The sequence below is a fragment of the Charadrius vociferus genome, unplaced genomic scaffold (genome assembly GCF_000708025.1).
Source record: "Charadrius vociferus isolate BGI_N301 unplaced genomic scaffold, ASM70802v2 scaffold550, whole genome shotgun sequence".
In the NCBI taxonomy this organism is placed as follows: domain Eukaryota; kingdom Metazoa; phylum Chordata; class Aves; order Charadriiformes; family Charadriidae; genus Charadrius; species Charadrius vociferus.
The window spans coordinates 496,014-513,988 of record NW_009646425.1 but is presented as its reverse complement, the minus strand read 5'-3'; the positions used below and the strand labels follow the sequence as shown (position 1 = coordinate 513,988).

General features: G+C 39.9%; 1 protein-coding gene across 1 annotated transcript in view; it reads right to left on the bottom strand.

The window, feature by feature from the left end:
* Positions 1–17,975, bottom strand: part of IARS (isoleucyl-tRNA synthetase) — a 103,041-nt gene that overhangs the window by 27,819 nt on the left and 57,247 nt on the right. Inside the window, 7 exon segments of the mRNA XM_009881289.1 lie at positions 1,543–1,664; positions 2,143–2,220; positions 3,159–3,250; positions 7,661–7,781; positions 10,701–10,848; positions 16,814–16,897; positions 17,570–17,656. Of these exon segments, the coding sequence (XP_009879591.1) occupies positions 1,543–1,664; positions 2,143–2,220; positions 3,159–3,250; positions 7,661–7,781; positions 10,701–10,848; positions 16,814–16,897; positions 17,570–17,656 (732 nt within the window).

Below are 17,975 nucleotides of genomic sequence, written 5' to 3'. Positions count from 1 at the left end.
TTTTTGTTTTTGTTTTTTGAGTAAACTGACATTCACTTCTTCTTTCAAATGTACTAGCAGCCGACAGTTCCAAAAATGTGTTTTTCTCGATTTCTTGAGTAACTGCATAAATTGAGTAGCTCCTTTAAAACCACACAAGTGTCATATCAAGACCAGAGGTACTGGTTCAAAAGCCAGTTGTGCATAAAATGAAGAGAGTTGGGATGAAAACCATACATCCAATAAAGACTGTCCAGAAAAACAGAACTGGTAAAGCAAAACTTATGACTGAAATATCCCCATCTTCTGCACTAGGGCTTTGATTAAGGTGTTACTACCTATATAGTATCCGTAAGAGAAACAACATTACTAGAAGGTTTAAATTTTCACACTGGCACGTGAAGTATCACGGCCAGTTCCCTTGTCCTTGAGGGGTTTCAAACTGCTGCAATGCAAAACGAAAGTTTGCTTCTCTTAGATCCAGTGACTAACAGCAGACTGCAATGCAGGCACCAGCTTAAACCACGAATGTAGCACCAAGGCACTAATGAGCAACTGATTACTGTAATACAAGTGTCTCCCTCGGTTGGATTAAAAAAAAAAAAAAAAAAACAAAACACGAAGTCTAAACTACTTCAGTTGTCAAGTTCTACCTGGGTTGTGTTGATACTATGGATAGCCCAGAGTGTGTATCCAGTACAACCACCACGGACCCAAACCTTTGAGACACACTGGCACTTACAAAAAAAACCTCAGCCAGCAGCATCCAAAGAACCAATCTGTCTGGAAAGCTTGCTCTCATACGATCTAGTCTCTTACAAGGAAGTGGCAATCTCTGGACAATGGTCTAAATTCTTGATCTGAAGCCAAAAGAACTCATTCTGCTGGCTCCGTATGTGGTCCACACAAAACAATCCCTCCAATCCACATGGGGTCTGGCATCAGCCCTCACTAAGAAAGGCCTAGAGATGGGGGGAAGCACAAGTTCTTGCTAATGTAGGGCCCACAAGAAAGTGTTATAATGCTTTTGGGCCCTTCCTAGGTAGGCATTATTACTTCTAGTCAGTGAACACTAAGAGTAAAAAGGATATCTCTTGCCCACCATAAGAAGAAAACATTATGAGTTGGGAACATGCATTCATCCTAATTGTTTTCCTTCCTATCTACAATCCTTTAACTTAGCACAAGTCTCCTACCTAAACGTGGAGGGAAAAGAAAATTCCCAGCTAACTTTGAGGGGGGTGCGAAGCATACTGCTAGTGAAATGTTCTCCTACTGCACAGAGACTAGCACTAATCAGAGCTCAATAAAACATTTTTTGCTTATTGAAAAGAATGTGTTAGCTATCATTCTAAAATTCTTCCTGAGGCAAAGGAGTATTCACATTATTAAAGCAGCTTGTTTTCTTGTTATGCAAAATAGTTTTAAACACAAGTAAGTGAAGCAGACCTGTTCCGTGAAAAGAAACAAAAAACAAAAAAAAAAAAAAAAATCAACCAAAACCTCACCCAACAACCAACCAAACTAAAAACCTCATTTTGCAGCATAACAGCTGTCTCTTACCTCACTTGGGGAAGCATGAGGTAGTGGATGCTTTCAGTATTCTTTTCCTGAACTGAGGCTGGATCAATAAGCGTCTTCAGATTCTGGTACATCAGCTCAGTGATAAATGGAGTATATGGTGCCTGTAATGTTGCAGTCAATCATCATCTTTCCTTTATTGTTTGTACATTATGAATCAGTAATGCTTATGAATTGCATAAGGACCATTCAGCAAAAACAATGCTTACACAGTGTCTTCAGTGCAGAACTGTGATGTTATTCAAAACGCAGACTGAAATAAATGATGAAATTGCTACTACTTATTCAGCTCCTTCCTGATATTTACATGTTACTTTTGGGCATCAGATAAGAAACCATAATGTCTCTTTACCAGTCAGGTGATATTTGCCTTCTTTATAGTACCACAGGGCAGATAACCAAATAAAAGGGGGAGGTGGAAAATGAACTGTGCTACACAAATCGGTAGCAATGCTTTTTCTCCCCACGTGTTCAGTCTCTGTACTCTTAGTTTCTATGGTCAACTTAGATAGAAAGATGCATGCTTTTAGATTAACTACATTAAAAATGTCAAACAGTTATACTGGGCTGTAATTCTCTTACCATAAGTCTGCACATGGAGAACAAAACACTAAACAAGGTTTCCAAGGCCATAATGCAGTCTTCAGTCCCGTTCTCACCCTATTTGAAGAATTCACCAAGAAAAAAACTGCAATTTTAGGATCAGTAAGTGCACTTCAATAAACTTCAAAAAAGTTTACTATGTTAATGCAATAAACTAGTTTTCCAAGCTGTATTCATTTTGCTCAATCCCATCCAGCAAGTGGAAGGGGTCAGCAGGGCGAGGGAGGGGATTCTGCCCCTCTGCTCCGCTCTGGGGAGACCCCACCTGCAGTGCTGCCTCCAGCTCTGGGCCACCAACATAAGGAGGACACGGACCTGTTGGAGCGGCTCCATAGGAGGCCACAAAAATGATCCGAGAGCTGCAGCATCTCTCCTATGAGGACAGGCTGAGAGAGTTGGGGCTGTTCAGACTGGAGAAGAGAAGGCTCCAGAGAGACCTTACAGCAGCCTTCCAGTATCTGAAGGGGGCCTACAAGAAAGCTGGAGAGGGACTTTTTACAAGGGCATGTAGTGATAGGACGAGGGGTAATGGCTTCAAACTGGAAGAGGGGAGATGTAGATTGGAGGTTAGGAAAAAATTCTTTACTCTGAGGGTGGTGAGCCCCTGGCGCAGGTTGCCCAAAGATACTGTGCAAGGCCCATCCCCGGAGGCGTTCAAGGCCAGGTTGGACGGGGCTTGGAGCAACCTGGTCTAGTGGAAGGGGTCCCCGCCCAGGGCAGGGGGGGCAGAACTAGTTTATCTTTAAGGTCCCTTCCAACCCAAACCCTTCTACGATTCTATGAATTACTGGGCATTGTATTTGTCTGGTTTTCATCATAAAGCTAAGAGGAGGAAAAAAATGTTACCTTCTCATTCCCACTATCAGGTACAAACTGATACACAAAATCTTTATGCCACATTTTAAATTGTAACACCATGAAGCTGCTATGCATTAAATTACCATAGACTACTAGGGTTTTGTTTGCAGTACAAGATTGCAGAAGTAGATACCTACCTTTAGTCTTCTGCGATTCATTCTAACATACCAGTTGGTCAGAATATCAACGAACTTCACTAATCGAGGGACTACAGTGTACAGCCTGTAAGCTAGAAGGACAAATGTTTACTGTAGTTAATACTTGCCCTCTGCATCACACTCCTCACTTAAAGAACACAGCATCATTTGTAGCTCTGGTGTTAAACATAAAACTTGAGCAGAAGCATGTATGTTAGTAAGATCAAAAAAGTGATTAGACATACTATTATGTTAAAACCACATTTGGAAATTGCACATGTCATCAATTCTCATGCTTCAAGACAAACACATCTCCCACCAAATTACTTCCCTAATCCTACGCAAGCATGCATTATGGAAGCCTTATGCTTTTATCTGACTCGTAAAGAGGATAGTGGATAAGAGACTATTAATCGCAAAGGATTTGGCAAATCCGAGATTTGCACATGCTGTAAATACAGCCAAGTCTCTAGAAGTTTAACAGAAATCATACAATAAAATTTTATTAATTACCGCCAACATTTTCTTTTTTGTTCGCCAGATTTAAAATGAGACACCTATTTTAATCAATTGCCCCTTAATTAATTGCAGTTTTTTTATTATTTTTCTAAGTAACACAGTAGGCTAAAAGAATGTAAAGTAACAGCAAGCCTGATGAGGTAAGAAGATAAACATAGCTGTATTTTCAAGTTCTGTGTAACTTAAAAGCATGGAGGACTGCCAACACAAAAAAGAAGGTCATCACAAGCATCACTATGCAACTGGGAAAACAAATTTCAGCTGTTTGCAAGAGAATTGGGGGGGTGGCGATGGACCTTAAATAGGACTCAGTTTTCCAAGGAAAAACCTTGCACATAACTTCTGTAAAAGCAAAGAGCTTTTTGATCTTTATTCTGAATCCCTTTCATTAATCAAGCAGCTACTGAAGTAAATGATCTTTGCTTTAAAAGCTCCACCACACTTTTCATTGCATTTTCTAGAATAGAAGTGTTTTTAAAGGCAGAATACTGGTGTTTAAACCTAAAAAGGAAACACTCAGAAGATTCATGCCATGGTGGGGAAGATATTATTTATGTGGGAATGTATATTCTTAAAAATTTCCCAGCTTTCTTCTAGCTATGCGTTATCTGGTTAAAAACAAACAAAACACTGCAAAAACCCCACCCTTCAGGGATAGAATATCTTTAACAATATATTCAAGTTAGCCTGGAAACATGCATTCCTCCCCTTATTAGCTGTAATCCCAGTTCATAAACCAAGTCGTGAAATCTTACTTTTTGATGACTCAAAAACAAGGCGTGCATGTACATGGAACCACGTGCGCGCACACACACACACACACACACACACTACTTTTAATTTCAGTCATCAGGAAAGAAGTCGTTCTGTAAAACAATTTCTTGTATTGGGCACTTAAGTAGGAAAAAAAAAAAAGAATAATAAAGCTTACTGTTTCTAAATACAGAATTTTACCCCCCTTTAAACCACTAAGGATTGTTTGCCCTATTACTTTCCATAATATTTTCCCAATACCTTCCCACCTGCCCTATTTATCAAAGGGCCCAAATCCCGGAAGTTTCCATGATAAAAGATGAGGTTTACTGGAGAAACTATACTACTGTTCAGTAGCTAATAATTCATTTGGATAAGCGAGTTATTCTCAAAGTGAAGCTCAGCTAGCTACGCCAGCTGCTGCTGAAGGGGTTACTGGCACACATCTACCTAACTTGCAGCACTTCAGAAGAGAGCGAGTCTACAGCTCCAGTTTTGGGCACCTATTAAACCAGAGATAACATACATCAGCAAAAGCCCTCTTACAAACACACGTGTATGGTTTCAACACATTTAACTTTTGCCAATTTTCCATGAATAATTGAATTGACGCTGCTTTCTGATATGCGTTGTCTCCTTTTTTCCAACTGCAGATGTTCTGGGAAGCCAAAAGCTCTCCCCAAGGCAGGATTAGCAGAAGGTTGTTACCCCTTTCTGAAGTTTTTCTAGGCTCTCTAAAGCATCCCAGAGTTGGAGTGTGCACAGGTATGTTCCCCTTCCCACCTGCAGTCTAATCAAGTGCGGTCAATCAATACTAAACTGAGAGGGGCTCCATTTTGGCTGAAATACTGCTGGCTCTTCAAGCTACTAGTAGAAACTGGGGCAGAATTAACATTAAGTTTCACTTAATGGAAACATTTTTCTAGAGGCAGGCAATTGGTGTAAAATCTAGCTGCACTATAAGAGACACTTGATTAAATGGAAGACGCTAAGCTCAATTGCAACATTTCTCTGGTTAGTGGTGTCTCCTTGCCATTTAGAGTCTCAAGCCTGTATGTTCTTACACACAATCACACCCACGGGTGCAGAACAGCACGTTACAGTGCAGAGTGGGCCATATCTTTGACAGACAGTGCCCAAATATCACCTCAGCACCACTGCCTCACCTATGCTTTAGACATGGCAGAGACAACACTTTTTTTTTAATGCATCTTGCTGGTAACAGAGTTGTATGGCATTAGTTGGCAAACGCCATTTATTTTTGTTCACATCGTGCCACATCTGCAACAGCTTCTGCATTTATAAGTCACCATTATAATCTTCTCTTGCCTCTTCCTGACATTTTTCCTACTTCAAGTCATATGAAGTAGGAAATCTTTAAAAAAAAAAAAAATAAATCCCAAACTAGTTTTTTAAAAAAGATTAGCACAAGAGTATACAAATTTACTCAAATCAAATTTATACAAATCACAGCACACAAATTTACTGCATCTCATTCATGGCTGTCTGACTGAATTCTGAGTTTATGCAGAAAAATAAATTGAAAAATCATGTTTATTAATCACTTCCAAATAGGATGTGTCACTCATTTGACGAACACATCATGTTATCTTCATCTAACACAAGACAATAGCATTTAATACCAACACTACAAGTCTTGAAAGTCTTTACACTGTCACTTTCTAAAAGGAATTTTCTCCTCCTGCTTGGAAAGATCTTCTTGCTTTTTACAGGTGTCAGCAGACACAACCCTTTTTATTAGCTTCATCTTCCTCTCAGAAATTCAGAGCAGAGAACTCAAGTTTCTACCCCCATGCTCATCTTCCTGCAAATACTATTTCTGTTTAAACTGTGCACTAGTCCAAGATCCCAGGTACACATTCACAAATAAATTTTCCACTATCCCTCAAAGTATTTTCCTCTTTACATGCAGCATGTAAACTTGCATATTTCTGTTTGGCAACATGAAACTCAGCGCACACCACCATCAAATTTTAAGGATAAAACTTCAAGGAAGAAGCCACATTTTCATCAACAACAGACAGCTTTTATCACATTCCTGGTTTTGGTAGCTTGAAGATTCTTCCTTCCCTTAATGCATTGTTCTTAGATGACCTCACCTGAATTTTGTTATTACCAAAATGACGTGCTTTATCTGCTGCAGCAAGATAAACTCATCTTACTGGTCTTGGTGAGAGTGAACACCTAAGAGGGCGGAATGCAAGAGATGACCGAAGCAGAGGAGGACTGTCCTGTGTCCTCATGAGTTCTGATCTGCCATTTAGCTGTCTCTTCATTATCTATTACCCCACTAATACCTTCCTTCCCAAACCCAAGTACACCTGCAGAAGGCTTCTAAAAATTCTTCCAAGGGCAATTTAAGATCACAGGCATAGGGGAGGTTGGTTGTTTATTCCTAAGTGGGACCTACAATGGCAAAAGCCCCTACCTCCAGTATCTAGGCTTCCAGCACCCTTAAAGGCACCGAAACCTCTCCAAATTCCATCATGACTATCTGCAAGTTTGTAAGCTTACTGGATCAGACCAACTGCAAGAGCTTCAGGGGGCTCTTGCAGCACCTTCTCTTTGCAATTAATATTGTCTTAATATAATGTGAGCATTGAGAGGTATGGGATGATCAAAAGGACAACGTGCAGGAAGAAAAGCCAGGAGAGTATCTTCTTACAGCTATGCAATATCCTAATGCTATTCCATCCTGCTGCACACACTCCTAATATGATTACAAAGAAAACCTCTCCTTGGAACTATGCAGGGAAAGATTTATTCACCATGCTCGTGTACCTCTCAAAATTATTTTATTTAGCTGACTTGAGTGCTGCCCGTTTTATCCTTTTTTTGCAGCTTCCCCAAATTCTATTTGGCTTCCTTTTCACTGCTCTTTTTCAGTTACTATTACAATATTATTAATTGCTCCAAGAACTTCAGAAGATATTCTTGCAGCAAGAAGCTACATCACTGGGCTCATAGGATTAGCTGTGACAAAAAAAGCCTCATCACTTTTTGAAATCTTAAGAACAAGCACAGCAAAATCTGTATTAACACCCATGAAAGCAGCATTCCATGTATTATTGTAGCTGGTTAAAGATTTCCTTCCTTTTATCTGAATTATAAAGCTCATGTGGAACCTGGAAATCTCTGGATGAAATGGCTAGTTCTCTAACCAAAAAAATTAAACACCTGTACACACACCCGACCGAACATGTGCATACCTGCCATTTCAGCTTTGAAGAACTGAATGAGCGATTGGGTGAAAGAAAGAATCCATTTATCCATGATGTTACTGCTCTCCTTAACTGTGTTCTCATTGTAAAGGAATTCTCTTCCCTCATCCTATCATTAACATAAAAACACAAAACACATTTTTCAAGTCACAAGGGTATATATTCAAACGTCTATATCAAACCACCACATATCAAAGCCACTAACATTTTGTCACCTTCACTGGGTTACATTGGTTTCCTAAGAGATTAGGAAATTCCAGAAACACATCTATTAGAGAAATAGCTAAGGAAAACGTGACTCCCACTACTGCTGGTTTCACCACACCATACCTTCAACTACAAAGGAGGCCAGTTATTCGGATCTGTTAAACCAGATGAAAAGTAGTACAGCACACAACGGTATGCAGTCGTTCTTTCCCTGTTTGCAGCATAAGTCATAGCTTCCAGACACAGGGTATGACTCTTGAACTTACATAACTCCTTCATCTAGAAGGATCTGAAGCATTTACAAGAAATGCACTACAAAGATAAATTCTATTTGGGGAAAGGGCACAGAAACAATATATTAATTATTTTTAAGAGCATGTGACAATTTCAGCAGATTAAAACATAACAACCTGACAAAACAGGTGGAATTTTTAGGCACCCAATAGGCATATAGTGCATTTTGTGCCTTTCCAGAATACTGATGTTTGCACCTATCTGAGAAATTTTGTAACACTTTGCTGACTCTGTAGGGCATTGCAGGCATGACCACAAGTAAGGACGCTTGTTGGTGCCTACAGTCTGACTGTTTTCCATGTGACAATTCTTATGATTCCTTGAGAACAGAGGCCTTTTTATTTGGGTCTGGTCCCCGCTGCCCCCCCCCCGAACACTATTTAGCATCCCGTTTTAAGAGTCTTCGGACTTTCCTGAGAGTCCAGATAAAAAAAATCTGTTTGGATTATTCAACCCAATAATAATGCATCCACTTAGGTAGTATAAAGGAGAAAAATCTTAGGAGAGAAATGCATCTGCAGACCCAGAAGTGCAGCAATCCCAATGTGAGGTCAGCAATAATTTAATCAACTACAGTTACTGTGATAATTACAGAAACCATAAAATTATGATTAGGCTTCATCCAGGACACCGGGATTGTAGTTTCTCTCTTGCAGGAGGCAGAATACAATGAAAAAGTTGTTTAAGCCTGTGCATGACATCTAATTTAAGCACTATCACCTCCAACAGCACATTCTTTTGCCTAATATGGTGCATAGGAATGGTTTTGTTATCTATTCAGAAAGAAAAATTACATCTGCTGAATTACCAAAACTAACTGCTTAAGCATCTGGATTTTCCACTGGGGTCTTCCATCCCCCGTTTGGCTGATCTTGCAAGATTTAATGGGATCACAGCAAAAAGCTGCAAAGCATGCTTTAGATAATTCAAAGGTCAAACAGGAAAAACTGAAGTATATTTTTGGGGCAATGTGTAAGTTTGTGTGATGAATGCTGTCTAGGGATCCTAAGAAAAGATCTGCAAAATATTAGGATCTGAAGTTACCAGACTTTCTTCCCAAAGGGGGTTGTTAAAAAGATAAAACCATTTATTTAAGTCAGCTATTTACTGTACTATTTATTGAAGTCAGCTGCCGTTACTGCTTCAAATGGCAGCTCTCTGCAGTGAGTAGGTTGCTACTGTAATTTCATGCATAGTACAAGGTTTGAGCTTTTTCACTAAGTTCCCACTCTCCCATAAGAGTCGGCACTAACAAGTCATAACCATCTATCGTTAATCTCAGATGAAAGATTAAAATTGGTTTCAACAAAAACGATACAATGTACACATAAAATCTTCAATTTAAATGAAAAATTACTATAAGAAAGAAATTTTAATCCTGCTTTCATTCTGGAAGTGTAGAAACTCCTGTCACTCATCCAGCATTTTTTAGTAGACTTCAAATGTAATCTACAAGTCTAAAGCATTATTGCTTTTATGATGACTTACCTTGCTTTCCATTCCATTTCTTCATTTCTTTTCTGAGTTGTATTTAAATTTAACTTTTAAAAAAATTAACTGTCATGTTACAGAAGGCAATCTTCTTGCTGTGGTTAATGTATTCCGTATCAAGCATTCCCAAGTTAAACATTTTTATGCAGATTCATAATTAAAGTTACAGTAAATGAGTTAGCTCAATAAATTGTAACAGCAGCTGCTACTGAAAATAACTTGCTTTTCATTACTTATTTGCGGTTTTATTTGTGTTAAATCTGTATGCTATTAAGTAATGTTCTCAATGCAGAGAAACGTGCAGTCCAGATGCCATCCTCCGACGGCACCCTTCCTGAGATGTAGCCATGCATGACTGCATGGTGTGGGGTAAGAGCAAAGAAAAAGCAGCAGTAGCACTCATGGCAGTATTAGTGACACCTACTGCCTCCAAGCTACTACAAACACTGATAAGACAATCGCTAGAAAACCAACAAGGCTTAGAATGGGTGTTTCAGAAGGATTCCCTCGAGCACATGCGGTACCTGGCTTTAAACTGGTGTTCCCAGCATGGTGACTAGCAGCAGATCACTGCTTAGTATGTATCAACCCCACAAACTCAAAGTCCTTATCCTGTTCTTTAATTTCAAGAATATTAATGCAACAGCATAGCATCACATTTATCTCAAATACAAGGGAATCAAGAGCACCCTAATCTGCGAAAGCATATTCTGTCTTCGTAGTCCCCTACCTTCCACTTGTCCTTTCTATATAATAATAAGCTTGGTCAAGAAGAGAAAGATGCAAGGTGATTACTGCTTTATAAAACAGGGTACAAACAGCATATAACACAGAAATTAACAGCACGTGTAAATAACCTGATCTAACTTCGAAGTCAGCCTTGCTTTGAACAAGGAGGTAAAGATCAGATGACCTCCAGAGGCAGAGTCCAGACCTCCGTTCCAGTCCTAATTTCTCTACGATGCTAATTCACTTTAACAGTGGAAAAAGCACAAAGCCCCTTCCCCCTTGCTTTCCATGCTGGAGAGATCTGTACCTTATGTTGCAGGATCTGAACATTCTGAACAAGAAAGCGATATGCATTGTACCAGGGCAGGAAGACGTCCTTCAGTATATCCCTTACTCCTTCCTCCTTAAATCTCAGATTTTCTGCTCTTACCACAGGTGAATTGATCAGGTATAACCTGCAAAATAAGAACACAATATTTAAAAGCTTAAAACTTAAAACATAGTGATAGAAACACACTCAAACATATAGTAAACCCTAGAGAGCTGCATAGCAAGAGAAAGATACCCAAGGAAGCAGTTTCATACTAACTCTGAGGACAGTATTGCAAGCATCTAACATATCGAACATACAACAGTTTACTTACTAGCGCTACAGGATTATTTTTATGATACTGCATATGCAATTTGAATTAGAATTTACATTTTCTTTTTTACTCTAGAAGTTAATTGAAGTGATAACACATGCTCAGATGCTACCACAGTATAAAACAAGCAGTGGATGCATGGAATTGCATGGCTTCACTAAGTGCGAATCATGCCTGACAAATTTGGTGGCCTTCTATGACAGCATTACAGCACTGATGGATAAGGGCAGAGCAACTGACACCATCTACCTGGACTTGTGCAAAGCATTTGACACTGTCCCACACAACATCCTGGTCTCTAAATTGGAGAGGCATGGATTTCGTGGATGGACCACTTGGCAGATAAGGAACTGGCTGTGTGGCCACACTCAAACAGTTGTGGTCAACAGATCAATGTTCAAGTAGAGACCAGTGACGAGTGGTGTTCCCCTGGGGTCAGTACTGGGACCGGTGCTGTTAAACATCTTTGCTGGCAACATGGACAGTGGGAGTGAGTGCAGCCTCAGCAAGTTTGCTGACAACAGCATGCTACGTGGAGCGGTCAACATGCTGGAGGGAAAGGATGCCATCCAGAGAGACCTGGACAGGCTTGAGAGGTGGGCCCATGCCAACCTCATGAAGTTCAATCAGGCCAAGTGCAAGGTCCTCCATGGGGGTCAGGACAATTCCAAGCACAAACACAGGCTGGGCAGAGATTGGATTGAGAGCAACCCTGACGACTTGATGTGAAGACAGGCTGAGAGAGTTGGGGCTGTTCAGACTGGAGAAGAGAAGGCTCTGGGGAGACCTTAGGGCTCTAAAGGGGGCCCACAGGAAAGCTGGGGATGGACTCTTGATCAGAGAGTGGATGAGGGGTAACAGTTTTAAACTGAAAGAGGGCAGATTCAGATTAGATATTAGGAAGAAATTTTTCCCTCTGAGGTCGGTGAGCCCCTGGCCCAGGTTGCCCGGGGAAGTTGTGGAAGCCCCATCCCTGGAGGTGTTCAAGGCCAGGTTGGATGGGGCTTGGAGCAACCTGGGCTGGTGGGAGGTGTCCCTGCCCAGGGCAAGTGGGTTTGAATGATATGATCTTTACAGTCCCTTCCAACTCCAATCCTTCTATGAATTAGTGTTCATCGTTAGAACAGCACCTGTTGTTTCAGTAGAATTTTGAATTCTTTAACAATGACATGGTACCCTTCTACTCAATCTACTTAATTTCTTGAGTTATAAAGTTTTGGGCCCACTGCAAACATAAGATTAAGGAGCAAGGCAAAACAGGCAAATCTGAGTAAAAGAGCAGAAATGAATGTTTTCAATGAAAATAGCCCAAGAAGAGGACAAAGGATGTATCTCCTACCAACACAAATGCGCCTCAGCTCCAGAAACAGCTCTAAAAGAGCAAAGCAGAGGATTCAGGTGACCCTGACTACTTGTATCAGAAGCGGCCCGTGACAGAATCACACCCATCTCAGCCAAGGGAGTTCATCTATACATGAAATCCACCCTGTCCAGGGAGCTCCTCCTCAGGTCAGTCTCTCTCAAGCTAACAGTTCTTCATTTCAGAGAAACAGACACGTCCCCTAGCTTCCTTGCTGGCTGCGAGTTTGTGAAAAATAATTTTTCTTCTTTATCTCACCTTATCCCCTAAACAAATATTCTGTCTATGGAGACAAACTGGTGTCTCTCAAGTTAACTCAAAAATAAACCAGGTCTTACTCAAGTATCAATAAAAACTTGAATACAAACTTGATTTAGATACACTTCATTTCGTTTTCCAAATATGAAAACCAATCCAAACATTTTCTATTTTAAAGACTGCGGCTTTTCTCAATAGAAATTGACTAACTCATTTTCTCACTTTTTAATCAACTTTTAAAATCATGATTCTAAACTAATACATCTTTACAGGCACTTCCTTTAGGAGGCTTTAAAATCTTAATGGGGTTTGACACAGCACATTCGAGAATACCAGACCATAAATTCTACAGGAGAAGGCTTCTTGCGTAAAAATGAAAACATAAAAATAGAGCTGCCAGAGTAAACAGGCAGTAATGCAGTACAGAAATGTGCATTTCAAGCACCGTATTGAGGGGGAAAAAAAGATTTTTAAACATGGTATCCAAATTCAAATTATAAATTTATAAAAGTACAGAAAAATTAACCATGACAAAGAACTATTAGGTCCTTAAATGAAACTAGAATTTATAAATATATATTTAAACCAAAGCTCCCATCACAATTATTTATGTGCTTATTACTCATTATTTATTTCAGAAGTCAAACATAACTTTGCTCTGGAAATGAGAGCTGGTCTGGCCCCACAGTACACCAGGATACTCCAGGCCTTTTACCAGTTTGGGAACTTACCTACAGTAATGACCACTTCAAATTGCCTCCACTGCTTTCCTCCTGAGGAGGCAGCAATGCAAACTAATCAGAACTATGAAGGATCCACTAAATTGCTCCTTTGCACCCGCCTCAGCAGCACTCGCTGCAGAGTGGAATCATAGAATAGTTTGGGTTGGAAGGGACCTTAAAAAATCATCTAGTTCCAAGCCCTCTACCCTGGGCAGGGACACCTCCCACCAGCCCAGGTTGCTCCAAGCCCCGTCCAACCTGGCCTTGAACACCTCCAGGGATGGGGCAGCCACAGCTTCCCCGGGCAACCTGCCCCAGGGGCTCACTGCCCTCAGAGGGAAAAATTTCTTCGTAATGTCCAATCTACATCTCCCCTCTTCCAGTTTGAAGCCATTACCGCTCGTCCCATCACTACATGCCCTTGTAAAAAGTCCCTCTCCAGCTTTCTTGTAGGCCCCCTTCAGATACTGGAAAGCTGCTGTAAGGTCTCTTTGGAGCCTTCTCTTCTCCAGTCTGAACAGCCCCAACTCTCTCAGCCTGTCTTCGTAGGAGAGGTGCTCCAGCCCTCGGATCATCTTCATGGCCTCCTCTGGACTCGCTCCAACAGGTCCACATCCTTCTTATGTTGGTGGCCCCAGAGCTGGAGGCAGCACTGCAGGTGGGGTCTCCCCAGAGCGGAGTAGAGGGGCAGAATCCCCTCTCTCGCCCTGCTGGCCACGCTGCTGGGGATGCAGCCCAGGATGCGGGTGGCTTTCTGGGCTGTGAGTGCACATTCCCTGCTCATGTTGAGCTTCTCATCAACCAACACCCTGAAGTCCTTCTCCTCAGGGCTGCTCTCAATCCATTCTCTACCCAGCCTGGATTTGTCCATCTATCAGAAGTATTTTAAAAATAACTCTTAGGATGAGAAATTAAAGAAAATTGAGCTCTCTAAGGCTACAGTTTTCTTTTTGTGTTGTTGGTTTTGGGGTTTTTTTGTTTTTGTTTTTTTTTTTTTTAAACATTACAGCCGTACACTGATTCACAGTATGTAAATCTTAAAAGAATACTAATTTCCTGAATTATTCCAATGCAAAGACACTTACACCTATTATATGGAAAGCGAAATAAGGCACCTGATAAAGGAAGATTTCTATCAATTTAGTTACACCGGGTAACAGGAGGAGGAACTTCTTTACCTTGAGGGTAGTGGAGCACTGGCACAGGCTGCCCAGAGAGGTGGTGGAGTCTCCCACTCTGGAGACATTCCAAACCCGCCTGGACGCTGTCCTGTGCAACCTGCTGTAGGTGACCCTGCTCTGGCAGGGGGGTTGGACTAGATGATCTCCAGAGGTCCCTTCCAACCCTGACCATTCTGTGATTCTGTGATATTATGCATTGAGCAGAAAATAAAACCCTCTTCAAATCAAGCCAGTATTACCAAGTTTTCCAATATATGAGAAAAAATAAAGTAAACTCCTTTTCATCTAAAACAGTAGTCTGTGGCATTACGTTACTTCTTCTGCATTATAAGAACAGATTGAGAGGAGAATGTAACACATCACTTCTAACAGCACTACTTACCTCAGGGTACATGAAAGCAAAGGGCTTGTAAATACTATGACCAGCAAATTCTCTTTCTGACATATTTCAACTTTGACAGCTATCCAACCCAAGTCATAGGTCTTAGGAACATTGAAATATAACTGTTTTGACAATTCTTACAGATTTCACACAGGATTCAAGTTTCAGGAATTCTGAAGTTGGGTTGTTAAATTTACTGTGCTGTTATTTCTTCTGTTTGCCCTTTCCATTCAATTCCATATTCATTTAAACAACTATATTTTCTGCTGATCTATTTAACAAGCTAGTGCTGAGAATACTTCAAAGCTGTAATTTAAAAATATATATATATATGTGTGTGTGTGCTGTAAAAGCTAAAGTAACTCTGCAGGGAAACAGTGCCAAGGAAAAAAACTCAGTTGTAGCTTTTCCTATGAAAAGAACACATCGAGCGCTTCAGTGAATAAGCGGAGACAACTGAATTGCAGAGCTCCTTTCATAAATGAACCTAGTCTGCAATGCTTTTTACTCTCCATGTGGGTGTATATATAAATAAATGTGACATTAAAGAATGAGTACACAGGCAGAAAAATGAATTAGCTTTTTAGAAATCAAAAAAAGATGAATAATGGAAGTGTAACTTCTGGTGTTTGTGATTTTTTTGTTTTGTTTTATAAAAAAGGCAGAGTTTTTCCAACGGAAACATCACCTGCAATTTAAAAATCTCAAATGAGTAGCTCCAACCCTTTTCACTCATATTGTTCTAGCTACCAATTCACTGATATTCTACTAATGCATCTTGATTATTTGTAAAGAACAAACTTGATCAAATTTAAGTAATCCACCCAACTCTCCACTGTAAACATATATGAGCAGATAATTTACTAGCTCTTCTAAATGCTAAAGTTTGAAACAATAAGGAACTTCCTATCTATTCTTTTACATTATCTAGAACAAGCGACAACCATTTTTCTCAAATAAACAAAAAACCACCGTACACTAAGCTTTCATTCAGCCCAGTCATTACCATGTATAGTTGCAACATACAAGTCAATCTGTGTGATAGTTTAAGGTTTCCTTATATATAGCAAGAATTACAGGGCTCTTGAGAAATGCGTAAGTAGTGTACTCCTGCAGTTATTAAAATGTCTTTACTGCACCTTTACCTCAAGGTACCATTTCATGCGTGTAGTTAGTGCATCTAGGCAAAGGACCAGGCAACTGCATAATTATGTTTATATGTTAGCATAACTTTAATGAAACACTTGAACTGTGTTTAATCTCTGTTTGACCAGGGCAATTTATATATACACATTAGGCTGCTCCACTTCTGCTTTTCGGGTTTCACTACTATTAAGTACATACTGTATACTTACATGAACAAAAAAGAAATGCTTTCTGTTTAGAAAATGCATAGTATAAGCAGCAAATAAACATTTCCATGCATTATATAGTAATCCTTCCCTAAAATAATGATTTAACATTGTAAACTAATAGTATTGTTCTCAAAGGCTTTATTCAAATTTTCACTGGGTCAACTCGGACTATTAGCTGCAACAGCAGACAGTGCTGGCTGAAGTAGAAACATTCTGTACAAAGCGGACACACATTTTCTGACAAAAGGCCCCCAGTCAGCACGTCAGCTTTGGTTGTTACCAGCCTTGAGGGAGATAAGACAAGGATATAGAAAGTCCAGGCACTGTAACTATTGCCAGTTCTTTTAAGTCATCTGCTTTTTCAGCTATTTGGCTGCCATAGTGGTCTAGAAGTTTCTAAAACTGACTGTCTTCCTACTGATAATTGTCAAAATCCCATAAAGCAGCCCTCCTGGTACATGTCTGCTATGAACAGAAAGCTAACATATCAGATGGTACATTAATTAAAGAAATCCTACCGTAGTGCATCAGCTCCGTAACTATTTACAATACTCATTGGATCAGGATAATTCTTCTTCCTTTTGCTCATTTTTTGGCCATCACTAGAAAATATCAGAACATAGGCATAAATTCCCAGAATTGTTGTAATACACAGATAAAGAAAAAAGGCCCTTCAAATCCAGTTTAATTTTTCTGTCCTATTATGTTCATGGTAGCAAAGACATAATTTCAGGACATCATTTCAGTATGACTGTTGAACCCACAAGAGCAACTCAAAAAAAAAACCCCAAACAACCCAAGTAGCTCCCAAGTTACAAATCCAAGCAGGAAATCTGTCTTTCCTACCAAAGCTAAAGAAAGATGAACTTGTTTTGAATCAATCCCTGCAGCCCCCTGGCAAAGCTTTCTTTGAAAATAAAGGGAAACAAATATAATTATTTTATATAAAATTACACCTAAAACTACAGTTATAATCCCTTATACTCTGCATAACAAGTATCATTTATTTCGTATTCTTTCCTATTCTGACTTGTAACTCATTTTTTCTCATTCTTTCTTCAGAAAGACTAATCCTGCTGGAAAAAACCTAGTACAACAGATAGCTGGGATGTGTAAGCCTCACACTCTCAGGTGCCTCTGACCTCCTGCAACACCAATACCTCCCTTAACAGCTCTGAAGTCCTTTTCAGATTTTATTTACAATTCACAGGGACTTATCTGAAATATTTTTTGACTAAGAATCTATTCAGGGAAGAACTGACTGATATACCAACCTGGCAAGAACGAGGCCATTCACAATTACATTCTTGAAAGGAGGCCTTCCAAAAAGAGCTGTGGACAGCACCAGCAAAGTGTAGAACCTGAAACAAGAGACAACGTAAATGTGACTTTCTAAATACACCAAGCTGAAGTCCGCACGTCCTTCACTACAAAAGAAAATTTTCATTATGTTGTTCTACTCCAGCAAAGTTAAAATTTAAGTATATGGAACATTTATGTGGCAAAGACTTAGAAGAGGAGCTTATTGTAAGTAGACCTTTTTCCTCTTTGTAGCACATCGTGCTGTTTCCTCACCTGTTATTTACTAGTACAAGAAGACTAAAGAATTATGATAGTAAGCATAGGCAGATCGTGAAGAAGAAAATTGCAGCATTTCTCCCTTTACTACAGAAAATACAG